The sequence below is a fragment of the Colossoma macropomum genome, unplaced genomic scaffold (assembly GCF_904425465.1).
Source record: "Colossoma macropomum unplaced genomic scaffold, Colossoma_macropomum, whole genome shotgun sequence".
Lineage (NCBI taxonomy): Eukaryota > Metazoa > Chordata > Actinopteri > Characiformes > Serrasalmidae > Colossoma > Colossoma macropomum.
In genome coordinates this window covers 29,206,844-29,222,474 of record NW_023494799.1, presented here as the reverse complement: position 1 = coordinate 29,222,474, position 15,631 = coordinate 29,206,844, and the positions used below count along the sequence as shown (strand labels likewise).

At 38.9% G+C, this 15,631-nt stretch overlaps 1 protein-coding gene across 2 annotated transcripts in view; it reads right to left on the bottom strand.

Moving 5' to 3' along the window:
- Window positions 1-330: 330 nt before the first annotated feature.
- tle5 (TLE family member 5, transcriptional modulator) overlaps window positions 331-15,631 on the bottom strand; it is a 51,932-nt gene continuing 36,631 nt past the window's right edge. The window contains exons 3-7 of one of the 2 annotated variants that reach the window (XM_036586258.1): window positions 12,852-12,915; window positions 9,825-9,869; window positions 7,157-7,219; window positions 4,757-4,831; window positions 331-793 (exon numbers count right to left, since the gene is read on the bottom strand). In XM_036586258.1, coding sequence (XP_036442151.1) covers window positions 566-793; window positions 4,757-4,831; window positions 7,157-7,219; window positions 9,825-9,869; window positions 12,852-12,915 — 475 coding nt within the window. In that variant the 3' untranslated portion in view covers window positions 331-565. Of the gene's footprint in view, window positions 797-4,756; window positions 4,832-7,156; window positions 7,220-9,824; window positions 9,870-12,851; window positions 12,916-15,631 lie in introns of both variants that reach the window. The other variant, XM_036586257.1, reaches the window with a different exon arrangement.

Genomic DNA, 15,631 nt, shown 5'->3' with positions numbered 1-15,631 from the left:
ATGTTCTGCAGCTCACACTCTACTACAAGCCTTCACTTCTCCTCATGCGTCTCATTCTACTTTTTCTTACTACCATCAACTAACAGGTGATTCATTTCAGATTATTGTTCCTTTAAATGTAATTAAGTGGGAGAAGCTAAAGGAGAGTCGCTTTAGCAAAAGAAAAAGAGGGGGAAAAAAAAACTGTGTCAAAGAAACACTGATGGTGCCTCAGTGGAGCAGGCTGGCCATGCGGAAACGAGGCAGAATGTGGAATATACTTTACATAAAGATATATACATACACTCAGACAGAAATAACTATAAAATAACAAAAATATATAATAAAAAAAAACAAAACTTGCATACATCAATAAAGGTGGACTGGTATATAAAGCTAGTGGAATGATGTGGAATGAATGATACTGGGTCAAAAACACAACCGTCATTTATAGCAATGAGGAGCAAGGTAGGGTGCCAAAGAAAGAAAAAGTAAGAAAGAAAGAAAGAAAGAAAGAAAGGCAGAAAGACAGACAGCCTCCACTGTACAGTAAGCGCCGGAGGATGAGGGGACAGTAGGGTGTCGTTTAGTCGGATTTGTCTCCGTCCTCTTCGCGGTGGCTGTCCGAAGCGTCCCGTGCGCTCTTGTCTTCCTTGGCCAGCTGGGCCTGTGAGGCCAGGATGCTGGAGAGGGAGAAGAGGCCGGAGCTGGATGTGACGGCAGGCAGACCGGCCGGCTGACTCAGCCCCAGAGGCAGAGGGGTCATGGGCAGAGCAAGACCCTGCAGCTGGGAGAGCTGGTGGGCCTGCAGCTGCTGCTGCAAGGGTAGATGAGACAACTGTAAACACACAGTTCTGATATATTAACAATTCTACGTGCATCTACTTCAAAAGCCTAAAATCTCTATTTAAAAGTTCAGAATTAATGTCTTCAATGTAATCTAAAGCTAATTTCAAAAAAGCGAGGCGCCAGTGTTGATTATGGACAGAGTCAACGTGCCGCTTACTTAAAAACAAAAGTGCCCTAATCTTCCCCAAAACAATAACAGTAACCTGAGTGCCTTTTTTTGAATTTTAAACTCTTCCTCACAGAAAGGATGTGTGCTAATAGAGACAGTACTCGCACTAAGGAGGGAGTGAAGCTGTCTCTATAAAAGATATAGACTGCATATACACCGATATTAGCGTTGGGCTATATCAGTGTATATGACGTCAACACACTGATATGTTACTCTGATAAATTGTTTCACAATTCACTATTTTAAATACGAGTATTATTAGTATTTTAGAAGACTGAACTGAACTGCATGTATCATACATACAGATTTAGACCAATTACAGATAATGTTTGCTCCAAACTATGCAAACTATACACTAAAACACAGAGGACTGATTAGCCTGAACACAATCTTTGGCTAAAATCACTACAGCTCTGAATCTTGCCTCTAGCTCCTTTCTGTGCTTCAGTGCATCAGTTTAATTAGTTTAATCTGAAATAAATGACTATTTACCAAGCTAAATGTTAGCAGCAAGCCAATGAAAAGCCTATGAACCTTTCTTTGCAAGGTTTAGTCACTAGACTGAAAAAACATTCATGCTAACCCATTTTAAAAGATATTCAAGAATTTAGTTTAAAGCCATAGCAAGAAAACGAGGTTTCCTCAAAGGCCAGCAAACCATGCAAGTTTGTTTTCATTGCACTTTAAATACACTGTGACTGGCTGTTTTGCATGTCAGTCAAATGACCCCTTCCTATCAACATCTGAGGTTCTTGAAATGTACACAGTCTGTCTTGTGAGATTGTACTTAAAAATTGGCATCATCTGATGTACTATGTGAACTAATGCTGCATTTTCACTGCTCCGGCACATCAACACACCACAACATGTCCCATTTGTTTTCAATGAGAAATGGCAATGGATGATGGGTCCAGCGTGTGAGTCCAGTGTGTCGAGTCTAGGGGATGCAGTGCATCGATACGTTGAGCGGAGCTGAACTTTATGCAAATGAATCCAGCCAAAGCTATGTGTCTACCCATTCAGGAGGCAGCTGGTGTTTGCTTGATTTGTGGTATGAAAGGTCTGAAACACTGGTTCTGCTTTTCAATTGTTCCCGCTGGACAAGGTATACTAGCGGCAAAAGCTAATATACTTAAGCACAACTGTTTACCTCCAAAATTTAACATCCGAGCAGGAAAACGAACAGTTGGATGATAATAATAAACCAAAATGACTGATGTTGACCGCAAATGGTAATAATTGACCTAAATCCTAATCTTCCAACGTTGTGGAAAATATTAGCTTAATGATACGTTGACTTTCTGATCATTCCACAAAACTGAAGCATTACTTACGTAAATACCGACTTACCAAGACTACATTTCAATTGGATTTCACAGGAAACTCCCTCATAACACCCACATGCGGCCAACTGCAGCCGTTCAATGATACAAAATATGAGAGTCCAACATGACCACATGCATTGAAAGGGAATATTTTTCAGTCAAGCAGTTTTTTTAACAATATTTGACTCACACCAAGCCAATATTATTTGCAAAGTTTGAAAAACTAACGTGACTTGTGCAGGAAGCTAAGTACCATTTAAACTTTTAACACCGTTAACAAGTATGAATGTGCACAGGTACTCAGTTACTCAGTGACTCAGTTAATCATTCAATGTGTTAAAATTACTATTTGGGTATTCATTTTATTTCATAACTGAGTAAATAGGCCAACTCAGTCCAATGCTGAAAACAGTAAAACTCGAAAGTTTTGATTGTATTTGCCAGTATATATGTTATGTATTTTATGTTCTACTTTGCTACTTATAAACACAAGTGTCTGCCAAAGATGCGTTCTTAAGGATGTGGCTGAGGAGGCAGAGACAGACAACAAGTTTCCATCAGCATCCAGCGTTGCACCAGTTAAGCCTTGGGTTCACTACATGACTTTCAAAGTCTTAAAAGATTATAAAAAGACTGGGCATTGCACACTACACGACTGGCAGATTTTTTTGTGCGACCGAAATATTGGGGATCACACACTAAACGATTAGGGATCACACACTACTCGACTTTTAAACTGTCACTGAACTCACGTTAACTCTCGCGTTTTCGTTACTAGGAGACCCAAATAAACAAACGTGGAGCTGCTGCTGCTGTTTTCTCTGCCGTTTGCGCTGACAGAGTAATGAAGTAGCAGGTTAACATGTTTAAGTGAGGCTCATGGATTTATAAATGTGGTCAGTGTTATTTTTTAAAGTTTTAAATGTACATAAACTCAACTGTGCTCATGTCTTAAACTCAGCTCATTAAAAAGCTTCGCTCCACACGTGACTTTTCGCCATTTTTCTTTGTTCACTTGCTGTATTTTCTTCTTTCGCGCTCTCAGTCTTTATTGGCTGTTGGAGGAATCCGCTTAGATTGAGTCGTTTACCAGTTAACACTAGATTACACTCAGAGTTGGGTGGAAAAATTAAAAAATAATACAACATTCTGAAATGTATTCCTCTGCATGATGCTATTTTAGCACAACACCAGTGATGTCATCTAAAAATGTAAGCCACAGCTTTGCATTAATTTCAGTTAAAATCTGTTTTTCTCTTTCGTTTTTATTTCCTTCTCTGCAGTTATGCAGATACCCGTTCATAATACTTGAATACCAAAATTAGTTGGAACGCACATCCATATTAACGAGATATGACAGAGTACATCATCCAACCAAGAACAATAACTTTCAAACGTGATTATAACCAAATACAGATAACATGACACTGACAGTAAGTCACCAACCTGTGGAGATGATGAGTGGATTCCTCATCTAACATGTACACTAAATATTGACATCACTGGCTGAGCAGTAAAGGTTTTCCTACCCTTACCAAAATTACTCGAGTCTACCTCTTTGTGCCTTGCACAAGTATGTACAGAGAAAGACTGTTCAGCACTGCTTCAAATATCTTATGAGAAATATCTTCTTACTAAGGAAGAGCAATAGACTGCCATGCAGCTGATGCTCAACAGTAATCCCTGAATCGGTTGCACAGCTGTGCCCATGGCACTTTATTCTGCATTAAAATTTTTATCTTCCTAATAGGATTTGTCTGAAAGTACTGGCTGCTTACAAGTTTGTTACAACAATCGTTTAAGTATTTAACTTGCTTCTATTTGTGTCTCAAAATACAATTAAAAATGGTTTAAGGCCTATAAGCGTTTAGCCATGAATCTGTAAGTCTGCACCTATTTCAGGTGAGTTTGCTGCAATGTTAGGGTTGTTATATTTGGTGTTTTTGCCTTAGTACTTAAGTGTCAGCTGATCGTGCTAAAGAACAGCTAAAGAACAATCTGTATCGGCCTTACAAAACACAGAAATGAATCCAGACCTAACCTTTAGGATTAGAATAACACAAGCAATTTTCTATTAAAATAACTGATGTCAGATAAGAACAATTATCAGATACTAAAACCGTAGGATATTACGGGTAGCCCCCGGTGCTATAATATTTACACTTAAGACTGAGTTTCTGCTGTTTATTTGAATTTAAGAAATAAGATCACTGAGAACTGAATCATATTTTACAATTAACAGTTGACACATTAGTCAATAGAGCTCTGTTTAGCTAAAACTATAAAGCATAAAATTTTAATATAATTACAAAACTATACTGGCTGATGAAATCAGTTTTGGCATCAGCCACAAAATGTTAATACTGGATGAGTCCTAATGCGCAGCTACACACGTTCCACTATCAACATTCAACTTCAATGAAGACCAGCATACCCTGATAATAGAGTTCATCTCTGGTGGGGTGACCTGCTTGGCTCTCTCAATGGCCCCCAGGACCTGCTGCTGGTGCTGCAACAAACAGATACACACCAGTGTTTTGGTATAAATTAAACAGCATAGCCATCCATACACATGCAACCACATTTACCCACATGTACACCCACCTACACATTCATACACACCCACCCCCAAACACACCATTATATCCATCCACATCCACCTTGCGCACGTATTCATCCCTCTGTCCATACATCAACAAACATGTCAATACATTTCTTACTGTAAAATGAATCTAATTAGAACATAATGTCATTAGCTCTAGGCAGGGTTGGGAAATATAGCAAAACAATCTATATTTCTTTCAAATTTATGGATAATCTTGATTTTATTGTTTTTATCTAATCTAAATTGGGGTAAAAGGATACAACACAATTCAGATATTAAACTTGTGCATAATTCAAATTCGACATTTAACAGAATGGGGGAAAATCCTTCTTGTTGAATGTGATAACACTGGAATTGCTGCCTGTCTCTGCTGTCCTATGAGGTTTTTGATCCCTTTTAGATGCTTAAGTAGGCCTATTTTCATAGGTTAACAGTGGCTCATTACCCTGTACCTTCACTTTTGAACCATTTAAGAACCATTTTTAACAAAATAAATCTGAAATATTTCTGACATGCAAAGTAAAAACAAAACTAAACAATGTACAGATAAACCTATGTCAGGGGTGTCCAAACTTTTGCAAAGAAGGCTGGATCACAAAGTGTCAAAATACCTAAGGGCGAAATATTATTCACGAATGATTCAAAATTATTCCGTTTTCAAAATATCAGCATGTAGAATCTGAGCTTTCCGTGTTTCCTACTTGCTTCCTATCACTGTATAAAAGATGCATGAGGCTCCTCTTCTTGTTGGACTGCTCATTCAGAGAAATTTGTATCTGTATGCGCTTATGACAAATAATATAACTGTTTAATAAGTGTAACAGTAAAAAAGTTAAGTATATTCCTATTCAAGTGTTTACTTGAATATAATACAAAAATATAATCTGTGAGACAAACTGAACAAAAATATGTACACTTTGGGTTTTTTTTATGTTCTTTATGTGTCAAATAAACGCAGCAATAGCATTCAGAAATCATAAAGGGTAATTATTTACTGAACTACCGAATTTGCTCTGATAAAAAGTTGGTGCTGTGGGATTCAGGTAGTGGCAGCTGCTTTAGTTTCTCTGCTCGCTCTTGAATATTTACGGTCATGTTCATGCTTTGTTTCATGTCTATTGATATTAAATTCATTACAGTCTTTCGAAATGAGGCTCACAAATTAGCTGCAGCTCTTGATGAAAAGTATTCAAATTTCCATCTCGCCAAAATTGCCAGCTCTTAGTGTTAAGTTTGTGCTTTATGACTGTAGTCTTGAGTGAATGTGGTTCAGTAAATGAAGCTGATGGTCTAATCAGAGAATAAAGGCTATTAAACTTTAGCTTTCTAGTTTATTACCACAGTGTGACACATTACACTGTAATTTTACAACACTGCTGCCACCATCAGGTGAAAGGAAGAGCTGCAACGTACTGGGTGGCGGACCATGTATAACATACTCTAAAACAGAAGCCATGGGCCAATTAAAATCTGTCTACAGGCCAAATCTGGCGCTGGGGCCAGACTCTGGACACCCCTGACCTATGTGAATATTGATTTCTAACACTGGCACCTGCACATGCACCTGAATGTGACTGCTTTTACTTTGATGGTGGAATAAGAAATTTCCACCATTCCACTATTATTCACGCCATCAGTACCAGCTGGTCTACAGCTTGTTTTGTGGACAAGGCTCTGATTGTGGCATCGTCTGATAATGCTGACTGAGTTAGGCAGTTCCTCACGCAGTACGATGGGAAACAAGAACCGCTATCGGTCTTGTGTCCATGTTAAGCTAAGGACAACTCCAAAACGACCAGCTATTCCTTTATGTCTGCTGCCTCAAAAACAACACAGTGGGAGGTGATTGAGAGTCTGCTGTGTTTTCATTTGAAACGTGACAAACATCTGACTCTGCCACTCGGGGATAACATTAGCTTGGTTTGCATGATCTGTGCTTGTTTGTGGCATATAATGGTGTAACGATATGCCACATGCCTGAGAATTTTAAGGCCACTATTATTTTACTATTTGTCTGTTTTAACAACTTTGATTTTTACATTTTGCACACTGCAGTAAAAAGCTGATTTTAATTAAATGATGTAAATGTCCGTTGCCGTGAACATCTACCAGCTCTAGCTCTAATGTGAATGTAAAGCAGTTCATGTGCAGCACATGAATTCATCTGGAGTGATAATTAATTATGTGTTTAATTGAAAGGCTGGTGAATGTACAGCCATCCTTCAATACCTCTGGAGACAGGTAAGGCAGGACTTGAGCACAGATCGCATTTAATCTCTTCACAATCTCTGCCTGTAGAGAGAACACAGACACAAAGAGTTATGTTAGAATCAGTCACCACACTGAAATATAAACACACAGTACTGTGCAAAAGTCAGACCACCGTTCAGTTATTTAATCACCAGTGAAAACAGCCTCTAAAAACAAGTTACTCATTTTTCTGAGAATAGATATAAGAGAATCCACTTGCATGAAGAAGTTTCCAAGAGTTAAGAAAAACAACAAAAGATTAAAAAAAAAAAAAGATCTAGACAAAACAGGATTCTTAACAATCGCACAAGATTTGGCAGACCACAAAAAAAACTGTCACCATTACATAAACCAGGGTTTCTCAACCTGTGGGCTGCGGATCACCAGTGGGCCGTGAGGCACCCTCTAGTGGTCTGCGGACCTGTACTCAGAGGGAGGAAGCAGTTGGTAATGGGCTGGTAACATCACTATAAATCATAAAAACATAAGTAGAAAAAAAAGTTAACTTAATACTTAAAAATCTAAGAATCTCATACATTTCTATTTATTTTTATATTTTTCTTTTCTTTTTTCCCCCTTTTTTAATATCACTACAGTCATGTTTTTTTAACATAACTACAAACTTTGCAAATTCACATGACAACTGGAATGAACGATCTGATCTTTTTCAGGCCTTAATTCTCAGGTTTTCAGTGTCAGCATTTAAGAAAAGAAAAAGAAAGTTGTATTTCAAAAGTTGATTTTTGTTTTTCTGTGGGCCGCTATGCTTTGTAGTTATAAACAGATGGGCTTTGGGGTGGAAAAGGTTGAGAACCCCTGACATAAACGGTACTTAAAGCTTTCATGTCTGTGAGACAGGAGCTCCACTCTTGTTTCAGATCTAAAAAAAATCCACAGGTGTTTCTGTCCAACCTTCCACTGTGAGAAGACACTGAGTCTGAAAGGATGTGTAGAAAGGATGTGAAAAGGATGATGATAAGAAAAGAAAATAGATAAAAAGAAGAAAAAAGAAGTTGTTGGCGTTCTCTAAACAATGAACTGCCCACCCCACAGTCCAGACCTCAATATCACTGAATGTGTTTGGGATTAGTTGGCTCAATAGAAGAAAAAAATGCAACCAACTTCTAAGACTGAACTTTGGAGGTGTGGAAAAACATCCCTGTAGGTTTCCCCCAAAAAGAATAAAGCGGTAATAAAGGTAAAGGGTGGACACACAAAGTACTGAATGGTATTATATTTAGTTACTGAGTCCTGCGTAATGTATTACATCGCTGCTGTCCGAAGAAAACCTCTCCATTTTTGTCGTTTTTCAAAATTACCTGGAAAAAAGTCTGGTTCCACTGACTTGCATTAAAAGTAAAGTAGGTTTTTCCTTCTCCTGTAAAGTTACCATTTTGGAGATAAAAGGTTTTGTTCCGACAGCAGCGATATGTAACCTTTTTCCTGAACCTAAAAAATGAATCTCTGAGGATGCACAGTACTGCACAACAACGCTTTCAAGCATATCCAAAGTGTGCACACACACACAGACACACAGACACACACACAAACACAGACACACATACATACATACACACACCACAGTATCACAAAAAGGTGGGTGGTGATGGGCTGTGCATGCCAGAAGAGTGTGACCTGTGTAATTGCTGAGAAAGAGAGAGAGACAGGCAGGCAGAGACAAAGAGGGAGAAGCAGCAATAGCACTGTTTCGGTACAGTGCTGGCACAATGCCCTGCCACACTTCCACACCACACTGCATGACAAAAAACACAGAAGAGGAGGGGGAGAAGAAAAGGGGAGAGAGAGAGAGAGAGAGAGAGAGAGAGAGAGAGAGAGAGAGAGAGAGAGAGAGAGAGAGAGAGAGCGCGAGAGAGAGAGAGAGCGAGAGAGAGAGATTAGGGTGAAATAGAGACAGAAGCACAAGAGGAGGAGAAGCAGAGAAAGAGAGGAGATGGAGAGAAAAATGTTAAGATAAAATGGAAAGGAAAAAAAGGGGGTGGGTAGAGAAAGAGATAGAGAGAGGGTGGGATAAAATAGAGAGAGAGAGAGAGAGAGAGAGAGAGAGAGAGAGAGAGAGAGAGAGAAGGCTGGGAGGGGAAGCAAGAAATGGTGGAAAAGAAAGAGTTGGCTGCATACAAAACACTGTATTCTTCTTTGCATTCATTTCTGCACTCCTCCTCTCCTGCACCTCTCACCCTCCACTGCAGACAGTCCACACACACACACACACACACACACACACACACACGCTGCTTTGCTGCCGGCATATTTTTTTTCTGTATTTCCTCCGCCGCCGTGCAGAGGAGGCTGATGAACAGTGCTGCTGTTGGTGGAGGAACAGCAGATCCTGTCACAGCAGCTCCATCAATCCACACCCAGTCAAACTCATAGCCTCATTTAAAAAGCACCCTTATAACTTTAGTATGAATGGGTGGGGCTAAACTGCTGTAGGCTGAATAGGTGAATGCATGTAAATGGTGTTTTCCAACCCACCACAGAAACAATTTATTTTTTTTTTTGTTTGTGCAGCTTAGTTTTCATACGTGGAGTATATAAACTTGGGGTGGGGGGGGGAATTCATTTTCGCACAATACAGGCCCTTTAATTGACGTAGGTGATTTGGTATATGAGGAGAAAGAGTGCTCACCTGCTTGTGCATTTCAATGTTCAGTCCGTATGACATCTCATAGTACTGTGGAGAGATAAGCGGCATTAGTGAGACACGCGCTGAGGTATCATACATAGCTCTTACAGTCAGGGAAAGGCTGTCTGTCAGACAAGCTGACGTCTCCCACAGAAACAGCAAGTGTGTGTATGTGTGTGTGTGTGTGTGTGTGTGTGTGTGTGTGTGTATACAAGGGACTACAAACATATTTACACTGGCAGTAAAGTCTACCTGGCCAGTAACAAATGATCAAGAAGAACAACAAGAAGAAGAAGAAAAACACAAAACAAATTGTATTTAAATACTAATTTTTACATTGTCGCTGTCCCAGATAGATAAATAAATAAATAAATAAATAAATAAATAAGTAAGTAAGTAAATAAGTAAGTAAGTAAGTAAGTAAGTAAGTAAGTAAGTAAGTAAGTAAGTATCTCTGTATTTAGTTTTTTTTTTAATATACCATTTGAACAGAAAAGCTGCAGTCTGGCCCTCGGTTTCTGAGCTACAGTTCGGTTTATGGTTCAGCATCCAAAAATGTAACCAATTTTGAATCTGACAACATATGTTCATGATACACAATAGCCACATTTACATGCAGCCTAATAATTCGTTAATAATCCGACTAATAGCTCAATCGGAATAGAATACGTCAACGTAAACACCTCAATCGGAATAGTCTAGTCCGATTGAGGCCATTCGGAATTGAACGAGGTGGGTAAACTTCTAAATAATCCGTTAAATAGAAGAATAATAACCATGTAAACACCTGTATCCGATTATATTCCAATCGGAACGTGTAAATACATTCTGGGCATGTGCGTGGCATCATAGCGAAAGTTTATAACGTTCAACATGGCGGAACAGAAACTGGTCTGCAGGGGAGATGAAGTTTATGCTCTGAGCTTTAAAAGACGGCGGTGGGACGGACGTCCAGCTTATGTGTCTCAGAACTTCTTTAATAAGGACATGTGAAGCACGTTTTCCTGAGTCTGACATCATTTTAAAGCAATTAAAAACACAAGGGCGCCAACTGGAAACTCATCTCACTCGGACAGAACCTCACGTGATGTTCGCTGTCATGGTAACGTTTACTCTAAGCACTACTCCACGCATTCGCGTCGTTTTGCATCGGATTACTTGTAGTGAACATGTAAACGAAGATTTTCCATCAAATTGTTGAATAGAGTGTGCATATAAACACAGTCTGAGTCTCTAATCCGATTGTTTTCAGTCGGATTTGGCAAAAATCTTTGCATGTAAACACAGCCAATGTCATGATTTTTTTTGAGACATCAGTTAGAACTGAGAAAAAGTAACCAGCAGTTCTACATCTAAAAAAATACTATCAAAAACTGTGTATGCAATGACTTCTACTGAGTGTTTCACACACTGTGTTGCACTAAATCCAGTTAAACAGGACTAATTTTGCTCTCTTTAAAACAAAACACGCAGTTGGTCAGTGCTCTACAAATAGTGGTGATATCCATGATCACAGTTCAGAAAAGCATATTGCATTGTATTATAATTTATCACGATAGCGATATATATTGTCATATTGCCCAGCCCTAGAATCCATAAGTATCTACCATTCGTAGTGGGCACAAATCGACCTGTTACCTGTGTTATTGCCTGAGCAGAGGTAGAGCTAGAGGACACTTTGGCCCCGAACACTGCTGGAAGCATGTGAGCCGAACCACAGACTGTCGAACCACACATCTTGGTTTCAGTTCAGTACGATTACACCCCTAATTAAGTTACATTAAAAGTTAAGAATGTTTTACTATATTGGAGATACATGGTGTTTTTGAACAGCAATGATATATGAACTTTTTTTAGTTTACAGAACTAAAACCACAGAAGTAGAAGCACTTTAACACACAGAGGGGACCAAAGGTAAAAGAAAAGATTATACACTAAAACAGTAATATTCAAAAAGGAAAAGCAAAGCTAAAAAAACACATTGTAAAAGTAAACAAAATAACTAAACCAAATACATCTACAAAAAACATTAAATAAAACACAATAAAATAAACATATAATTAGCTAACTAAAGACCTGACTAAAGAGGAAGGTCTTAAGTGTGCTTTTAAAACAAGACACAGTTCTGTCTAGTCACTAAAGCAATTACTGCCCACTCAGAACACCCCCAATTCTCTCTCTCTTGCTCTCTCTCTCTCTTTCTCTCACACTCACACACATACACCACATCACTCTGGCTGGTTGGGTCCTGGGACGGTGCAGGAACCCGATAGGCTATTAGATGGAGGAGGGGAGAGGTGGATGATGGGGAAGAGCAATACTGCACAGATTAGATCAGATTAAAGCGCTGGGCGGATCAATTAGAGGCGGGATATCAGACAGCAACACGGAGCCTGGGCGAGTGACAATGAGATTACAGAGCAGAGCGGCAGAGAGAGAGAGAGAGAGAGAGCGAAACAAGAAAGGAATAAGAGAATGAGAAAGAGAGGGAAGAGAAGAGATGAATAGGAGGATGAGAAAGAGAGAGAGCAGAGAGGTCACATGACAGGGAGGAGGCTACAGAGAGAGAGAGGGAGAAGAGAATACAGAAGAAGGAGTGAGAGAGGGAAAAGGTGAGGAAAGAGAGCGATAAACAGAGAGAGACAGAGGAAGACGAGGAAAAAGAAAGGGAGACAGAGGAGTGGAGAGGTGAGGTGTGGGGCAGGAGGAAGACAGAGGACAGAGAGAGAGGAGGATAAAGAAGTGGGGAGAAGACAAAGAAGTAGTGACAGAGCAGGTGAGGAGAAAGATAAAAGAGCAGAAGAGAAAGTAATACATACATACATACATACATACATACATATACATATATATATATATATATATATACACACACACACACACACACACACACACACACACACATATATATATATATATATATATATATATAAGGGAGAGAGAGAGCGAGATGGGGGTGCAGTAAGATGAAAGCAGGCAGGTGGTGGACGGGTCAGTAAGTGGGAGGAGAGCGGTGTGCGTGTTACTCACCATGATATAATGACGCTGCATCTCTGACTTCTCACTGGCCAGCTTGTCACATTCTAGCTTCAGACTGCAGAGAGCAAAGAGACACAATCATTACAAACAACACTCGCAGTTTAGATGAAATCACACGAAGCAGAACTGAGGTGAGTATTTCCAATATTAATCAGTAAATAAACAGCAACAGTTATCCGATTAGCATTTACATGGTCAAACATTATTCAGCTCACCCAATAAGAGTCAATAACAGCATGAAAAACCCATGAAACATAAAAAACCTTCTGCATTCCTGTCATATTGCTGTCATAATTAGCTCACAAACAACAATAAACAAAGGTGCCATTGAAGAATTCAGTTCACTGTTCTCTTCCACTGACTCTACTCTGCACTGAATGATAGCAAATGTCAGTTGAAGCCAGGACTCAGTATGAAGACTAAACATTAACTGGAATTGGTATTTTGCTAGGATTCCAACATAAACCTTTTTTTCCATATTTTATAACCAGTTTAGGAATGTTGTGTTGGAATGAAATCAACAGCGGCTCTGTTCAGAGCAAACTGATTGATTTTTAAATCCTGATGCTGTGATGTCATGATCTAAATGCAATTAATAAAATAACAATATATGGACTTCAGCTTCAGCAAATTAATAGTTGATATTTAGTTTTTTCGTTTAGTTGAGCTCCATCACCACAATGGACGGCAAATAACGCAGACACATTGAAAAAAATAAATCACGGCGTGTGACGTCATCTTAAATCCACTCAATAAATTCAATATATCTCATTATGGCATTATTGTTTACACATTTTAAGATTACCCATTTCTAGACATTAGTTACTTGTTTTCATGAAATCTTTGGTAAATTATCTTAGACAGGGGACTAGCCTTGATTTGATATGATAAAGTAAGTCATTTAGATATGGAAAATACAATGGAATCTGGGAAAGGAAAAGTTAGACCTGCTTCTATATCTTCCAGAACACCAAATAGTTTAAGACACAATAGTTTAAACAGGACTTGCAGCAATATTCCAACATTTCTGAACAATTAAACTGATAAAATGTAAACTAAGTAATATAAAATGGTCTGATGTGAAATGCTGTTTTCTAAAGAAACTGGTCGAATCAGAATGGATCATAGTGGTGGTGATAGGAACCGGATGTCTGAAGCATTTAATGCCTCTAAAAGCTCCCTCACAGGAGCTATTATGTTAAAATCCTATGAATAAACTGCTTGATGCACGACACACTGTTTTAAGATAATTGTTATTTTGAAATAACATTTTGTACCGAAGTGTTTTATTTTTCCAAAGAGCTACATGTAGATCATTGTAAGGCAAAACAGTAACAGATTTAGCACTACTTTACCATCATACAGTGGCCACGAAGTCACTTTCATGAAAATGACAATATGGGCGCTGCACTTTACAAACACACTGCAAATTCGTTTAGGCACGCCGCAAACTCACTTTCATCAAAATGACGACACAGCTCTACATTTCATAAACGCGCTGCAAATACAGAAAACACAAGCAAGAAGATGGAGCCATTCAGACTTTTAAAATCTATGCAGCAGAAACATTCATATTCAAATAATTTTTATTTGAGCAGATTACTGACATCACTGCACTGTAATGGGAATTAGCTGCAGAGTAACTGTAAAAGTTTAACTAATAACACCAGATTAACTACCACAGCACAGCTACAGTGTGCCCATGAACTTGGGATGTGTGTCTGATCTACTTCTCTCAATGATTTTCCATCACAGATATACACCATCCACTTTGAGTCTTCCAGAAACGCTTCTGTCGTGTTGTGACTGGCGTTGCAGCTTTCCGAAGTTGCCCGAGTTTTCTTGATTTGCAGTGTGTTTGTAAAATGTAGCTCTGATGTAGTCATGGTGATGAGTGTTTTCTGTGTTTGCAGCTTGTTTATGCGTTCTCAATGTGTCTTTAATTGTACTGTGAATAGGATCTTGTTGGCCACCGTATTATCAACATTATATACAGACACTCAGAAGATGCATGAATGTTCACTAGTCATTTTACATATTAAATAAAATGGCTATATTTGTGTTGCAGACATCATTACCACTGTAAATAAATCTGAATCATTAAGTTCCCTATAATTCATGAATTTACATGAATTACATTAATTTACATGAATTACATTAATAAAACCATTCTGAATGACTGTTTCCATCTCACCAACTGAATTACGCTGACGTTGAAAATTGGTAGAATTCTTCTTTAATCTGTGTGTGGTCACTTCACTCAGATCACTAAAACTGTACTAAGCTCACACATGGAGGCTGACCAAAGATACCCAAGGCTTCACTGTATCATGTGAACAAAATGATAAAATATTAAATTACAGGGAAGCCAACACAGCGCAGAGAAAACACGGACACAGCCTGGCAAAACAACCATACTTTCACAGTGAGACAGTGTTAAAATTGTAGCCCGAAATGTTCATTTCTAGTCTTGAATGACAGGCGGTCTCGCTCTCTCCCTCTTTCTCACTGCTTGGTGCTTCCACTTAGCCAAAAGGCAACCGCCTTCTCTTCCCTCCAAAAAAACCAGCCTTAACATACATTGGGGGTTGTCATAGCGACCATCCTCCCTGCTGCCAGGCTACCTGTGATTGGCCATGCCAGTCCCTGATTGGCCGAGGCCGCACGAAGCCTCCTAGGATGCTGTCAAAAATAAAAAAATAAAAAAACAGAAAAGAAAAAAGGAAAAAAAAAAAAACAACCCACACTGATGTAGTTTTATTGCCGCTGCT